At 56.0% G+C, this 14,113-nt stretch overlaps 2 protein-coding genes across 12 annotated transcripts in view; both read left to right on the forward strand.

The window, feature by feature from the left end:
• The first annotated feature begins 563 nt into the window (after window positions 1-563).
• Window positions 564-6,325, forward strand: SLC38A7 (solute carrier family 38 member 7). Of its 4 annotated transcripts, XM_080411011.1 has the most exons (12): window positions 640-768; window positions 1,263-1,698; window positions 1,869-2,310; window positions 2,542-2,740; window positions 2,828-2,972; window positions 3,688-3,786; window positions 4,517-4,574; window positions 4,933-5,047; window positions 5,274-5,421; window positions 5,506-5,705; window positions 5,968-6,022; window positions 6,116-6,325. In XM_080411011.1, exons 3-12 carry the CDS (start codon window positions 2,044-2,046, stop codon window positions 6,216-6,218), a joined length of 1,389 nt encoding a protein of 462 aa, XP_080267137.1. In that variant the 5' UTR covers window positions 640-768; window positions 1,263-1,698; window positions 1,869-2,043; the 3' UTR covers window positions 6,219-6,325. The 4 variants fall into 4 exon arrangements, with proteins under 4 accessions (XP_080267139.1, XP_080267136.1, XP_080267137.1 ...); XM_080411013.1 differs by lacking the exon at window positions 1,263-1,698 and having other exon boundaries at window positions 564-768; window positions 2,849-2,972; XM_080411010.1 differs by lacking the exon at window positions 1,263-1,698 and having other exon boundaries at window positions 611-768.
• A 3,073-nt stretch (window positions 6,326-9,398) lies between these two features.
• Window positions 9,399-14,113, forward strand: part of CNOT1 (CCR4-NOT transcription complex subunit 1) — a 61,522-nt gene continuing 56,807 nt past the window's right edge. For 3 of the 8 annotated variants that reach the window (XM_080410905.1, XM_080410909.1, XM_080410908.1), the window contains exon 1: window positions 9,399-9,574. The gene's annotated coding sequence lies outside the window, so the exon portion shown is untranslated. Of the gene's footprint in view, window positions 9,575-10,418; window positions 10,670-14,113 lie in introns of those variants that run through there. The other 5 variants (XM_080410911.1, XM_080410912.1, XM_080410907.1 and 2 more) reach the window with 4 other exon arrangements.

The following is a 14,113-nucleotide window of genomic DNA, read 5'->3' on the forward strand; positions in this document are numbered from 1 at the left end:
ACCTGTGTGTCCCGAGGGCGCCGGGGTGTGCGGGCTGAGGCAGCCCGTGGCAGGGATCTGAGATGTGGGTGTCACTGGGGGTGGGTGAGTTCCCCCAAGGGTCCTTTGTCCGTCCCCCACTTCCCCCAGCTCGGCCACTGCGGCACGGCGGAGCATCCCAGTGGCGCAGCCCAGGGTCCTGTCTCGGGCGGGTCGCGGGGGGGGGGCGGTCGATCACCAGTGGGGCTGCACGAGCCCCTTCCATCCTTCCCCGCCTGTCCCCGTGGCAGCCGTAGTGGGGCGTTTGGCGGAGCAGCCGTGTGTCCCTCCGGGCCCGCAGGCTGCAGGGGCTGACGCTGCTCCCGGCGGCCGGTTCGCACTTGCCCGAGGGTGCCGGCCCGGCCCCGCGCCCGCCGCCGCCGCTTGCTCCCGTTTGCGCAATAAAGCCCTTTTGCCCGGCTGCCGGTGCTGCCCCACGGCGCTGGGCGCTGTCCCGCGGTGCCCCCCGGGCCCCGCACGGCTCGAGGGCCGCCCCCCTTCACCTGGCGTCAGCCCCCTCTGGGTTTCAGTGACAGCCGAGCCCGGGGGCTGCCTGCCCGCTCTCCCCGCGGGTGGCGGCGGGCTGGGCTGTCCCGGGGCGGACGCGCCCTCCCGGGGCGGGGCGGGCCGGGGGCGGACTACAAGCCCCGGCGTGCAGCGGGCGGGGCGGTGCGGGGCTGCGCCGCTGCGGAGCACGGCTGGGGCCGGGGCCGGGGCCGGGGCCGGGGCCGAGCGGGCTCCCACCGCCCGGTGAGCGGGGCGGGGGGCACCGGGGGGGGGGCACAACGACCCGCTGGGGCCGTGTTGTGTCGCCGAGGGCACCCACCGCCATGGCGGGGTGGCTGCCACGCTCTGCGGGCCTCGGTGGGGCGGGCGTGGGGTGCCGCCGGGGACCACGCGGGGCTGGAGGGCTGGGGGGCCGGGGGGGGCCGGGGAACGTCTGCGCTCAGGGTGGCCGGTTGTCACCAGCACGGGGGCTTTGCGTGGGGTGAAGGCGCGGCCTGGGGAGCTAGGGCCTGGCCCCCCGGCGCCCCTACCCCGGGGAGCGGGCTGCCCCCTCCCCCGCGCAGGCCCGCAGGGTTTATCCCATCCCGCAGAAACCTTTGGAGGGCATTCACGGCAGGAGCGTGGGGTGTAAAAGGCCTAGAAGCGAAGCGGGGCTGGCCAGGAGTAGCCTCTGCAGACACCGCTTAGCAGAAAAAGAGGTTTCCCTTGGAAAGAGGAGGTTTCCCTTTGCTGTGCAGGTCCCTGCCAGGCTGTGAGGGTTGATCTCCTTCAGATCAGAGGCACTGGGCTGTCCAACCTGCAAGGGCTGCAGGGCTGGAAACATCAAGTCCCCAAAGTCCAAAAGCTTCTGAGACATCTGGTGCTGGTGGTCACCCTGTGGGTGTACTGGAAAGGGCCAGTCCCGCTTTTCCCGGTGACACGGTGCTCCTGCTGCGTGCCTGGGGTCATTCTGCTGAGCCCAGCCTTGACCTTTACTGGAGCACTGGGCTCAGCGGTGCTTGCAGAGTTTGCAGGATTTAGGGCTGCAGATCAGGAAGCGAGGCCTGACGCTGGGGCTCGTGCCCACAGAAAGGCGAGTCCTGCCGTGGGGCCGCTGCTCCCCAGCCCTGTGGCCGGGGCTCAGGCCCCATCCGACCACAGCAGTGTCCTTGCCCTGGATGTGGGGGGCAAGAGGTGAGTTCTCCTGCTGCATCTCTGCTGGCCTGAGGACACCTGCGTGCTGTCAACCCCAAGCCAAGATGCAGGGAACTCATATCTTCTGTGGCTCTATCCAATGCCCAGATTGTCCCTTGTTAATTATACCATAATTAACACTTACCGTGTCCTTCTTCATCCTCTTCTAGGAGCAGTGAAGTGCCTCACCCCCGTGCTGCTGCCATCCCAGCCTTGTGCATTTGCTGCCCCCCTGCCTGATGGAGCCAGCGCTGGCAGAGGACCCTCCTCGAGGCGGCCAGCTCAGCCTGGTGCAGGAGTGCTAGGGGGACGTGGACAGTGGCATGTGCCAGCCCAGGAGGGACAATGGCTCAGGGGACCGGGAGCATCAACAGTGACTACAAGGACTGGGAGTGGAGCGCTGATGCTGGGGAACGGGCCAGGCTCCTGCAGAGCCCCAGTGTGGAGACGGTGCCGAAGAGCGGAGAGAGCCAGGGAAACAGTCTGGGGGCCACGTCGGCTTTGGGAGCTGTCTTCATCGTGGTCAATGCTGCCCTTGGGGCTGGGCTGCTCAATTTCCCTGCCGCCTTCAACATGGCTGGTGGCGTGGCTGCGGGCATTGCGCTGCAAATGGTGAGAGGGTGCAGAAGGGACAGTCCCCTGTCCCACCCTGGGAGGGGGCGTGGGCGAGATGTGTGGAGCCCCAGAAGGGGCTTGGGGAGGACCAGCTCCTGGGCAGAAGCCCTCTTGGGTGAGGTGCACCAGAGATGCTCAGTGTGTTCGGGGGTGGCTGCCCGGGGTGGCTTTGGGGACCTTGTTGCACTGTTGCCTCAGTGTCCCCTCCCTGTCCCTTCCCCACCTCAGTGCATGTTGATCTTCATCATCGGAGGCTTGGTCATCCTGGCATACTGCTCGCAGGCCAGCAACGAGCGGACCTACCAGGAGGTTGTGTGGGCTGTCTGCGGGAAGGTGCCTGGTGTGCTGTGTGAGGTTGCCATCGCCGTCTACACCTTTGGCACCTGCATCGCTTTTCTCATCATCATTGGAGACCAGGAGGACAAGAGTAAGTGTGTCCACAAGGGAAATATTAACCAGTTGCTGTTCCTTCGGCTGGAAGGGAACAACCTGACCACTCCGGCTGTCCCCACAGTCATTGCTGCTCTGGTGACAGAGCCCGAGGAAGCTGGAAGCAGCCACTGGTACACAGACCGCAAGTTCACCATCAGCATCACCGCCTTCCTCCTTATTCTGCCCCTCTCCATCCCCAAGGAGATCGGCTTCCAAAAATATGCCAGGTGGGTGGGGAGAGTCCTCGGGTGTGGGCCAGCCAGCACCCACAGTCTCGGGATGGGGAGTGGAAATGCCATGGTTCTAGTGCTGTATCTGCCTGCTGAAGGGGTTGGACATCTCCCCCTCTGCTGTCTGTGCCTCAGTTTCCCCATCCGGGAAGCAGAGGAGCTGCTGAACAAGGTGAGGCCACAGTGTCGTACTCCAGGGCTTGTGTCCCTCCTTTCTACTTGCCGGAGGAAGCGGGAAGAGCTGCTTTCAACTCTGTTGTCCCCTGTCTTTGGAGTTGGCCATCCAGCAGAAAGGACAGCCCATAAGGGTCCCCAGGCCAGGTGGTCTGCAGGCCAGCCCTGCCCCACCAGGCACCTTGGCGTAAGCTGGCTGCTGGAGCTGGGCCAGGGCTACCAAAGAGTGTCACTTCTTTAACGTTCACCTCTTCCTCCTGCCCAAACTCAGCGCGTCCCCTTGCTGGCAGATTTGCCACTCACAGCGGCATGGGACAGCCCCTGAGCGGAGCAGGATTGCATCAGCATCTGTTCTGGGGACAGTGGGTGGCAGTGCCTGGCATATTCCCATGGGAAGGGAGAGCAGGGGTAGTCCTGATGGAGAGGAGTGGGGTGGCTTGGGCTGTGCAGGGAGGAGGATGGGGCTGGAGAGGCTGGGAGGACACCCTCCGTGGAGTGGGGAGGCAGCACACTGATGGCCTCCTGTCCCCTCTTGCAGCTCCCTAAGTGTGATCGGCACCTGGTATGTCACAGCAGTCATTATCATCAAGTACATCTGGCCTGACAAGGAGTTGGTGCCTGTGGAGATCCCCACCAGGTGAGTGCAAGAGACGTGATGTTGACAGTGACCATCACAGCACTGCAGAGGCAAGCAGGGGTGTGGTACTGAGGGCTGCAAAGGCTGGGGACAAATCCTTCACCAGTCCCATCCCTGGGTCTGGGGATGCTGCGTGGTGCTGCCAGAAGCTCCCAAGTGGCTATATCTCTGCATGTTTCAGAGGGGCAGGTGGTGAAGGAGAGGAAAAAGACCTCTGGGAGGTCCATGTGGCTCCATCACAAGTGTTGAGGAGCACTGATGGACTTTTAGCTCTGATACATCCAGGCCCAGAGTTCCCCATGCAGTGCTTCTGCTCGCCCAGCAACAAAGGCTGTATCTATTTTAGGATGCTTTTGGTTATTTCGTTGGCCAGCACAGTGCCTGTGCTGTGTGGGGATGTTTCTGGACCTGTTGTGGGTAGTGGGAATTTTAGGACAGAGCAGTTTTCGGCACTGCCTAAGTAGATCCTTATTTTTTTACTGATGTTTTGGGTTTTTTTAAGTCTTTAGTTTGGGCTAGTTCTGTCTCGGTGAAAAGCCCTAGTCCTCAGGGAGTGCTGGGGTCCCAGGAAAAGCATGCTCCATGCAAAGGCGTTGTCCTGGGTGGGGGACGCAGTAACAGCAGAGGAGCAAGCCCATCACTGAGCATCCCCAGCTCATCCTCCCCCAAGGCACTGGGTGGGGGGCGCGGGGGGCCCTGATCTGACTGGTGGGTGTTTCTCTCCTGCCAGCCCCTCCACCTGGACAGCCGTCTTCAATGCTGTGCCCACCATCTGCTTTGGGTTCCAGGTAAGGTCATGAGCTGGGTGCTCCCCTTCCCATTCTGTGGCCGCCTGGGTTGGGGACCAGCATGGTGCAGGGATGCTCCCCTGGGCAATTGGCCAAAACTTTCCCCATGTGCTTGCTGCACGGCTTTGTGAGGGGGCTGAAGCCAGTTTAACATCTCACCACCCCTGGATGGAGATGGATCAATTTTACCCTAGCTGGGAAGTGCAGGGCAGCCTGTCCCCCACCCCCAGCAACAAACCTGGGGAGAATGCAATATCTCAACAAACCCGGGGATATCACAAGTGGGATTCCACGTGCCTCCCTGTGACTCTGGCTCAGGCCATTGCGTGTCCCTACTCTCTCTCTGTGTCCCCGGCAGTGCCATGTGAGCAGCGTGCCCGTCTTTAACAGCATGAAGCAGCCAGAGGTGAAGACCTGGGGAGCGGTGGTGACAGCGGCCATGGTGATAGCTCTTTTTGTCTACACGGGCACTGGTAAGTGAGGGGATGCTGCGTGAGAATGGCACAGTCCTTGGAGGGGCTGTGAGCTTCTAGAGTACAGGGACCCTCTGGTCAGCAGAAAGACAGAGTGGGAAGGGAGGGGAGTCAATCTAACTCCCCCTGCGATGCGCCCTGTGCCATATCCATCCAAGTCCAGTCCCTCAAATACACGTGCAGGAGGCTTGTCTCTGTTCCCCACTGACTGTTCCCTTCCTGGCAGGTGTCTGTGGCTTCCTGACCTTTGGAGCCGGCGTGGAGCAGGATGTCTTGCTGTCCTACCCCTCCAATGACATCCCTGTTGCCCTCGCCCGGGCCTTCATCATCCTCTGTGTGCTGACATCCTACCCCATCCTGCACTTCTGTGGCCGGTGAGTGCTGGGAGAAGGCAAGGGCTGGTGTGGGAAGGAGGGACAGTGCAGGGAAACCCCCCTGCCCTGGATCTGTGCCTGCAGGGCTGTCTTGGAAGGTCTCTGGCTCCGCTACACTGGAGTGACGGTGGAGGAGGACGTGGTTCGGGAGAGGAGGAGGCGCCTGCTTCAGACCATCAGCTGGTTCCTCTTGACCCTTCTCCTGGCTCTCTTCATCCCTGACATTGGCAAAGTCATCTCTGTCATTGGGGGCTTGGCCGCCTGCTTCATCTTTGTCTTCCCAGGTAGGACATTCCAGGATGCTCAGGGGCCGACGGAGGTCTCCTGGCCTTCTGTCTCAAAGAGGGGGGGAGTGGGATGGAGACGCGAGAACCAGGTCTTTAGAGAAGGACAAAAGTGTGGCTTGAGGTCGGTCAGCAGCCCAACTATTTGGGCTGCACTCTCTGCTCCATAACGGGGAGTATGGCTCCCTGGTTTGTGGGGTGTCTGCTGAGTCTCCAGAGGACAGTCCTCATTGGGGTCTAATTTGCCTCCCCTGCCTTTCAGGACTCTGCCTGATTCAAGCCAAGCTCTCTGAGATCCAAGAAACCAGGGCAATCAGGTAACTGAAACATGCTTCCTCCCTCCCCACCTCCCCTGTGGATATCGGGGCGAAGATCCCCTATAAACGCGCCCTGTCCTCCTGCATCCACAGCTGGTGGGCCCAGGTCAGCTATGGGGTGTTCATGGTCACCCTTGGAGCCTTCATCTTTGGACAGACCACTGCCAACGCCATCTTCGTGGATCTCACAGCCTGACTCCTCCTCCAGGCTGGACCACACTGCTGCTGCCAAGGGGGTGCAGGTTTCCCCTAGGACCAAAGGGAAGCAGGGAGAAAACACATTGGCGTGTTGGGAAGGTCCAAGAGGAGTGTTGTTATCCGGGCCTTGGCTGAAAGAGCCCTGTGGTGGTTTGTATCTCATTGTCTTAACGCACCAGGCAGTGAGGCTTCTCCTCTCAGCCCTGACTCCCTGGTGAAGCCAGAGCATCACTACAAGGGGACCTGTAGTCCAGGTCAAGCCCTTTCTGCCCCTCCGGGGCACACATCGCTACCTTAGACATCACTAAGGGGTCACGGTTGGGGTTTGTGAAGGCATGCTGCTCATCCACGTACCCCCGTGCTGATGGAGCTCTTCTCCATAGCTTAAACTCCTTCCTCTCCTAACATTGCAGGGAGACAGTGCGTCTTGCATAAAGGGAACCGGTAATTATGTTTATTAGACAGGGTGACATCCCCATAGTCCTCTTCTGTGTCAGTGTTTGGTTTGGTTTGAACTCTGCTCTCCTGTGGCTTACATCGCCTGTCTCCTGCCTTTACTCTTACATCTCCCTCCGCCTGGGCTGCACTTTCTGTTACGAAGTGGGACCATCGCCTTCAGCCTGATTTTCTTTTTTTTTTTTTTTAATTTATTTCTGAGGATCAGGGTGACCCCAGGGTAGGGATGTGCCTATGCAATGTTTTCCTTGCCAGGAGTTGCTCACTCACTAGAGAAGTGCTGTGGCTGCAGTGACCTCCTGGAGACGCTATGCTAAAGCACAGCTCTTCTACAAATTTCAAATCCTGTTCTTTCGCGGAATGGGACTGGGCCAGATAGAGATTTTAAGGGATGCTTTGGGGATAAAGCAGTCAGTATTTATCTGTTTTATATTGTTTCCTTGGTCGTTTACACTTTGTGGCTGGTGTTGCTCTGGGCTGTCCCTCCGTTGCCTGTCAGGGTAAGTTTCACTTCTGCTTTCATTGGCTTGAGCAGTTCCCCCAGCCAAATCTGCAGCTGGGGGAAGTTAAACCTCAGCAGCAAACTGCTCTTGTTCAGTCTTTGAGTTTCCTTGTTCCTCCTTTGGCTTCTAAAACCCCGGGGAGGGAGGAATTCACGCATATCTATTGCTGCATCTGTGGAGAAGGTCCAGCCCAGCTTTGTGCAAAACCCAGCTTCGCTCCTCCTGCATCTTCGGGCAGCAGCCCAGGCTGGCATGGTGGGAAGGTGAATCGTGGCATGCTTCTGTACTTCTCACTGTGGCTTTCTCCCTCTGCAGCCAATGGCGGTGGGTGGGAGGACAGCACATGAGCACTTCCCCATGTGGAAACATTTGGTCTCTCTCTACCCATGCTTGCTGCATGTAAAAGCAGCCCCCCTCGCTGCTCCATGGGATGAGATGGGGAGACCCAAGTGGAGAAGGAGGAAGAAAAGCCCCAAGTGTAGCATGAATGTTTGAGGGACCCTGTGAAGGACCTCCCTCAGGGTACCTCCAGCCTCCATGCCCTCAACTTTTGACAAAAGCAGGCTCCAGCAAACTCCCCACTCGTATGGCACTGGCTGCCTCCTGAGCCCCTTCACCCCCCTCCTGCCTCAGAGCAGGCGCTGGGGCGTGGGGGACCCTTTGGCATAAAGAAGAGGATGCTCACCCCCTCACCCCCACCCCACCCCTGAAGACCACTCCGGGATGCAGGGAGCACAGAGCCACCTCCCGTGGAGCTCAGCAGAGATGCTGGAGGCTCAGCAGATGCCAACGCTGAGATGCCTTTCAGTGCCTGCTCCCCATCGAGATGGGAGGGGTTTGGTACCTGGTGGGTTTTGTAGCTCTGGCTTTCCCAAGTGTGATGGGCATGAGGAGGTCCCACGGCTGAATTGGATGCAGACAGGGTGTCCCATGTCTTTGGTTGTCACCTGGGGAGCCTTGGTCCCCCCGGGAGGGTCTGCGTGGCTGAGGGCAGGGTGGGTACAGAGGTGCTGTGGCCGTTTCTGTTTGCCTTACCACTCCCGACTGTTTACAAACACTGGCCTATTTAAATTTATTTTGTACGTGCAGAAAGCGGAGGGACCTCGACTCAATAAAAGTGACATTGTGGTGCGTGTGCCAGGCAGGCATGAGGTGGTTTTTGTGGAGCTGGGGGAGGAAGATGCTCCGAGGCAGGATGCAGGGATGAAGCCGTGTCCCGAGACCACCATCCCAGCTCTCCAAGCTTTGGGGGGACCAGTGTGGCTTTCAGTGCCGATCCGCTGGTGGCTGTGGGGTGGGGTGGGGTCCCCCAGCCAGAGGCGGGGCCTTATGGCCTCCCGCAGGCCCTCGCACCACGGGGTCCCCTCCTAGCCGGGCCCGTGGGCTGCCAGGGGAGGGCCTGGTGGTCCCGAGCCCGGTGTTGGCACCGCGGGGCTGACCCCAGCGCCGGAGGCGGCCGAGGCGGGCGGGAAGGGGCCGTTCTGGGCTTCCGGAGGGGCGGCCCCGGGGAGCTGTGGGCCTCAACCGGTTTCGGGGATGGCGGCCGGCAAGCCGGGAGCGTGCAAACGGCGGGGGGATTTTGCCAGAAGGGCAGAATGGCCCCCGCGGTGGCCTGGAGGGGGAGGGCTGCGACGCTGCAGCGCAGCTGATGCTCTGTGGGAGGCCCGGCCTATCCTCCCGCCGCCACGATGCGCGCCACGGGCCGTACGGCCGTACCACCGCGCTGCCGGGGGGGGGGGGGGACGGGACGGGACGGGACGGACGGACGATGGGGGCCGCGAGGAGCGGAATCTCCCGGGCCGTACCAAGGTAGCGCGGGGGGACGCGCTTCAGTGCCTCAGCCAGTACCACCGCGGGGAGGGGGGCGCGATCCTTGGGGCGGTACCATTCGGGGAGGGGCGCACCGTGGCACTCACCGCGTCTTCCCCGCCTCAGCGCAGCGCCCCGCGCTCATTGGTCGGCATGCGCATGCGTAGCTCGAGAGGCCTGCAAGCACTGATTGGCCAAAACAGTAGGAAGAACGCCTCCGTTCGGTCTCGGCCAATAGGCTCGCAGCTGTGGCGCCTCGCGGAGGGCCGGGCTAGGGCGGGGGGAGGACGGGCGAACGTCCCTCAGAGGTCGCGCTGCGCTGATTGGGCAAGAGGCGCGCTGCCCCGCGCTCTGATTGGGGATGCGCCAGGCCAGGGGGCGGGCCATTCAGCCGGCGCCCCGCCCACTCGCGCCCCCGCTGCCCCCCCCCCGCTGGCGTGCCGCGAGGGGACGGGGGAGGGGAAAGGCCGCGACGTGAGCGCGCGACCCCGTCCGCCATTTTGTAGCGAAACGGCGGAGGCGAGAGGATAAAAGCGTAAGCGGTCACAGCCCGGCGTTCCGCTTCGGCCTCCCTACACCCCCTGAGGTAAGTGTCGCTCTGCCGTGCCCAGCGCCGCCTCGGTTGGCTTTCCGGCCGCCCCACGGGTAGGGGTGTGGGGGTCCCGGGGCGGCGGGGGTCGCGGGCCCGGCGGTGTAGGCCGCGGCGGGGCCCGGTGGTGGGCCCGGCAGAGGGAGCCCGCCCGGCGCGGTGTTCCCGCGGTGCGTGTGGGCCGGGCTGTGGGGCCCCGCAGCCTGCACCTGGCTGCGCCGCTCCCCGGCCCGCTCCCCTTCGCCGCTGCCTGCCTCTTCAGCCGGCGTCCGCTCGGCGGGAGGAGCAGCCCGGCAAAGTTTGAGGGGCTTCGCCTCAGGCCGGCCCGCGCTGTGCGCGTCGGTGGCGGCTTGGGGCAGGGCCGCGGGTGTTTGCAGGGCCGCGGGTTGCCGGCGGCGGTGGGTGCAGGGGGAAGCTCTGAGGCGGCCGGCTGCCCGCTGATCGCTCCGAGGCGGTGCGGGAGCCCTCAGCTCCTGAGCTGTTCTCGCTTCTCTTCCTCGTCCGGTTTTGTAGCGTTGATGGTGAGAGGTGGAGCTCTGAGAGACTCGGGAAGCGGCTGGTGCCGGGCCTAGCCCAGTGCTTGGCTCGGTGGCCTCTTTAGAAGGCCTTGTTGTGACTTGCCCCAAAGAAACAAGTAATCTATAACAAATGAGTTGTAGTAAATAATCCAGTGGTATTACCTTCTTGCAGACTACATGGAAGAATGCTTCTTCTCAGCACCGTCCTCCAGTGAAGAACATGCTGCCCAGTAAAATGGACTTGCTTATTTCGAAACTAGAAATAGCAACAGTTGGCTGTTTTGACAGATGCTGTATTGTTAGAAATAGCTCCTTTGCAATTGTTCTCTTAACTTGGAGAAGTACCATGTTCACTTCATACAGTAAGGCTAGTCAGCACTCATAGTTTCATTCCAACAAACCACAAACAGCTTGGACTGTTTACAGCAGAAGTGAGATAATACTAAAAAATACAGTGCTTTGGTCTGTTGATAAGTCTTACGCTTAGACTGACTGTTTCCAAATCTCACTTGCTGGAAGGAAGCATGCCATCTGTTCTCGGTGGATTTTTTTTTTTAAGCTGGTAACAAAACAGGTATGACACTTGACAAGTCACTCTTGCACACACAACTTAAGTGTTTCCTGTTTCTAAGGTAACTACACTGCCATTGACAAAAATTATAGGCAGGATGTGTCCGGGTGAGGTGACTGTCTTATAAACAGGAAACAAATTTAGTTGGTAATAGGCTTGTTTGCACTTTGTAGACTTGTTATTGTCTTATTTTTTCTGCCCTTTTGCTTTTGAGTTTGCTGTTAACTGCTGATCCTCTTGGCCTGGTGTCTCCAAACCAAACTCGTAGCAAGCTTGCTATCTACCTGTCTCTCCTCATTAGAGAAACACCTGATACTGTTGATGCTTTTAGCATAGTGCTCCTTGATATTTAGTTCATTTTGATTGATGCTGAAGTGGGTACTGCTGGTGTTCAGTTGAGTAAGTGGAAGAGAAACTGTACAAATGTAACTTGGGTAAAGTGAACAGGGATGTTTTGTGACCCTGTGATGGGTCATCATTAAATCGTGATGGGAATTCTTATCACTGAGAATCAGGGTTGAGGACATTGTGATTTTAGCCAGATTTTTCTTTTGTTCTGTAACCATCTCTTCTATATGAATATTGCAGTTCCCCTTTGCCCTTTGAAATAGCATTAAACTGTTAGAAAACATGTTTTGGATGGGAAAGCAGAATGAAGCCCTTGAGAACAAGTCCCTGTATTTCATTCACTTCCCCCCAACAGAAACTGTCCTGCGGTGTTTGACTGAAAGTGGGAAGTAAGAGTTTCTTGCGTTATTTTTGTAGTCCATCCTAGTTGAAATGTGAATACGTCTGAACTGGTGGTGTCGTGATTGATGCATGCCTGATACATTTGAGGCACATTCCAAACCTGAAATTTAACTGGCCTTAGCATATGGGAACAAACACGTGTGCTTAGTTCAGCTGCTCTCTGTAAACTGAAGCTACTGTCTCTAATCATCATTGTGGCTTCTGGTTTACAGTAATTGTGTGCAGTTTTCCAGTAGGTGGAGAGTTCAGGTGGCTTTTCTATGTGTAAACATATAAATTTGAACTAGTTGAATTAATCAGGAGCTTATTTTACTATTAATGTGACTTACACTGTAAGGGTTTTCACTCTGTTGATTTCAAAATGGTAGACATTCTGAAATCTGACTCAACCATAGTATGATTCAGAACCTCCTTTTCCCGTTGGAGCACTTCTCATGGGGGCCTTCTGAGAGGTGTGCTGCTCTTCCTTATGTTCTTTTGCTCATGGGTTTGAGAAGTGGGTAAGAGACTGTGTTCTGAAGAACAGGCTTAACAGTGGCACTTTTAGTATGTTTTCTATGATGTTTTCTGACAGGAGTTAACCTAATGAGCAAACATTTTGCTGGTTTTTCACTCTAGCTGTTGTATTCTCCACATGCAGTACGCATGGCCTAAAATCTTTACAGCTCTTGAAACCTAGTGGGAGTAGTTACCTCTGTAAAATACTAAAAAAAAAAAAAAAAAAAAAAAAATATCCGAAGTTCAGCTTCAAGTAATTTTGAAATTACTTTCTTTGTAAGGCTGCTTGCAGATTTGTGGAAGATTTCAGGTTTTTAATCTTCAGCAGCAAGGCTTAGTTACTCCTAGTGATCTGCTTCAGGTTAGTAGGGAGTATTTTTGTCAGATGTTACATATTGGGCCTCTCGATTTTGTGGGTTTTGAATTCTTGCCTAAAATTTCATTGTATTTATGTTTTGATAACCCAATAGAACTCTGCTGTTGAAAAGAATCTACTGAAATAGATGCCACATGTTTTGCTGATGGTCTTAGAAAGTCTCAAGGCTGTGTAATACTGTAGATTTTGGTAATATTTTCTGCCTTTTAAAAATCAGCTGTGTTGCATAATATAAAATGATAACATTGTAAGACCTCCTGAGTCCTGTGTCTCATGGTTTAATCCGTAACTGTATCGTAGGATCTGTAATTGTAAGTAGTTAATTTTGTCAGCAAATCTTAACATTTTTTTGTAAACTCTGGCTGAGGCCTGACTTCTCTGAACCTGTAAAGGTGGCAGGCTTGCCCCATGGGCTGAAAGCTTCTTGAATTGTTGAGGCCGGTGTAGGGAGATTCATTCCCACTAAGAATATATGCATCTAAAAATAAAGTCTGTGTTGCATAGCATTCATAGCTTTCTTAATCAGTGTGGTAGTAATTGAATTTTAGCCCTACATTGAATGACCAGAGAGGTACCTGTGCGTTTCTGCTTTCTGGGCAGAGCTCCCTTAAGTACTTATATTTTGTATACTGTTGTAAGTTAGGTTGTGTTATTTGAACCTGTGAAATGCTATTAATGGTGCTTGCAAGAGCTGTCAGGTATTTTTCTGTGCATCAGGATACATAATGTGCAAACTATATATTTAGAACATAAATAGGAAGCTGCTTCCTTCAGCTATTGTGTTCTGTCTTTGAGCTGCAGTGTCTGCACAGGCTCCTGTTCTTCGAAAGGGAAGAATTCCATTTTGACTCCAGCTTGGGTTCTCTGGTGGCACTACCAGATTCTGCAGTTAGGAAGTGGTAAAGCTTGTTGTGCTTCCCTCAGTTAAAGCACGTAAGGTGGCAGTCCCTGCTTTTCTGGGGAGAAAACAGTGATGCTATTAGTTGGGTGGGATGGTCACTGTCAGTGTTCTGCAGGATGCTGCGTGGCAGCAGGGAGGATCAGATTTATGACTGAGCCCAACTCTAAGAGTTCCAGTACAGAAAAGCTTGATTTTGGGGTGAAGTAAGTGCATTTGCTGTGCTGTTTGTATTGGTCTGAGGAACAACACCCAGATAAACCTGTTTTTCTTCCTAGGGGCCTAGAAGTCAAACTCTAAAACTTGTTATTGTCTTAGAACTCCAATGTGGTCATTTTTGGTTTGTGTCTTTTCTCAAGTCCTGAGTTCAACCAGGCCACGAGTTCTTCAAACTGGCTGCTGAAATCTGGTGCTCTGACAGGGACTGAATTTCCCCTGGTAGCTGCTTGCTGTGGCTTGTGTAGGTACTGTGGCATGGTGATCCATCTGATTATTTTTAACAAATGTTTTTCAGAAGCTTTGTAGTGGTTTGGTATGTTAAACCTTGCCAGTAAGAGTGTCTTGGGAAGTGTGTGCTTCCCAAGCCCAGTGATGCTTTCTGGATTATTCCAAAAGAGGAATAGAGTTTTTTTAAAAAGAAAACCAAAAACCAGAGGTACTGGGCTACCGAGAAAACTTGTTACCTTTTGTGCCTGTCTTCCTTAGTTCAGAGCTGTTTCACAGTCAGGGGGCTTTTAAACCTGCGCATAAAGCTAGCGAATCACAGCTTGTCAGATGCACAAAAAAGAAATGGAAGTTTTCTGCAATTTTAAACTGCTGCAGTTTTAAACATGCTCTGAATTTTTCTCAGAGCACAACTGCCTTGTCATTGAGGAATGCTTTCAATATTACCGCTTGAAAATTTTTGTTTCATGAGATGTAAGTT

Source organism: Falco punctatus (genome assembly GCF_963210335.1).
Source record: "Falco punctatus genome assembly, chromosome: 14".
Lineage (NCBI taxonomy): Eukaryota > Metazoa > Chordata > Aves > Falconiformes > Falconidae > Falco > Falco punctatus.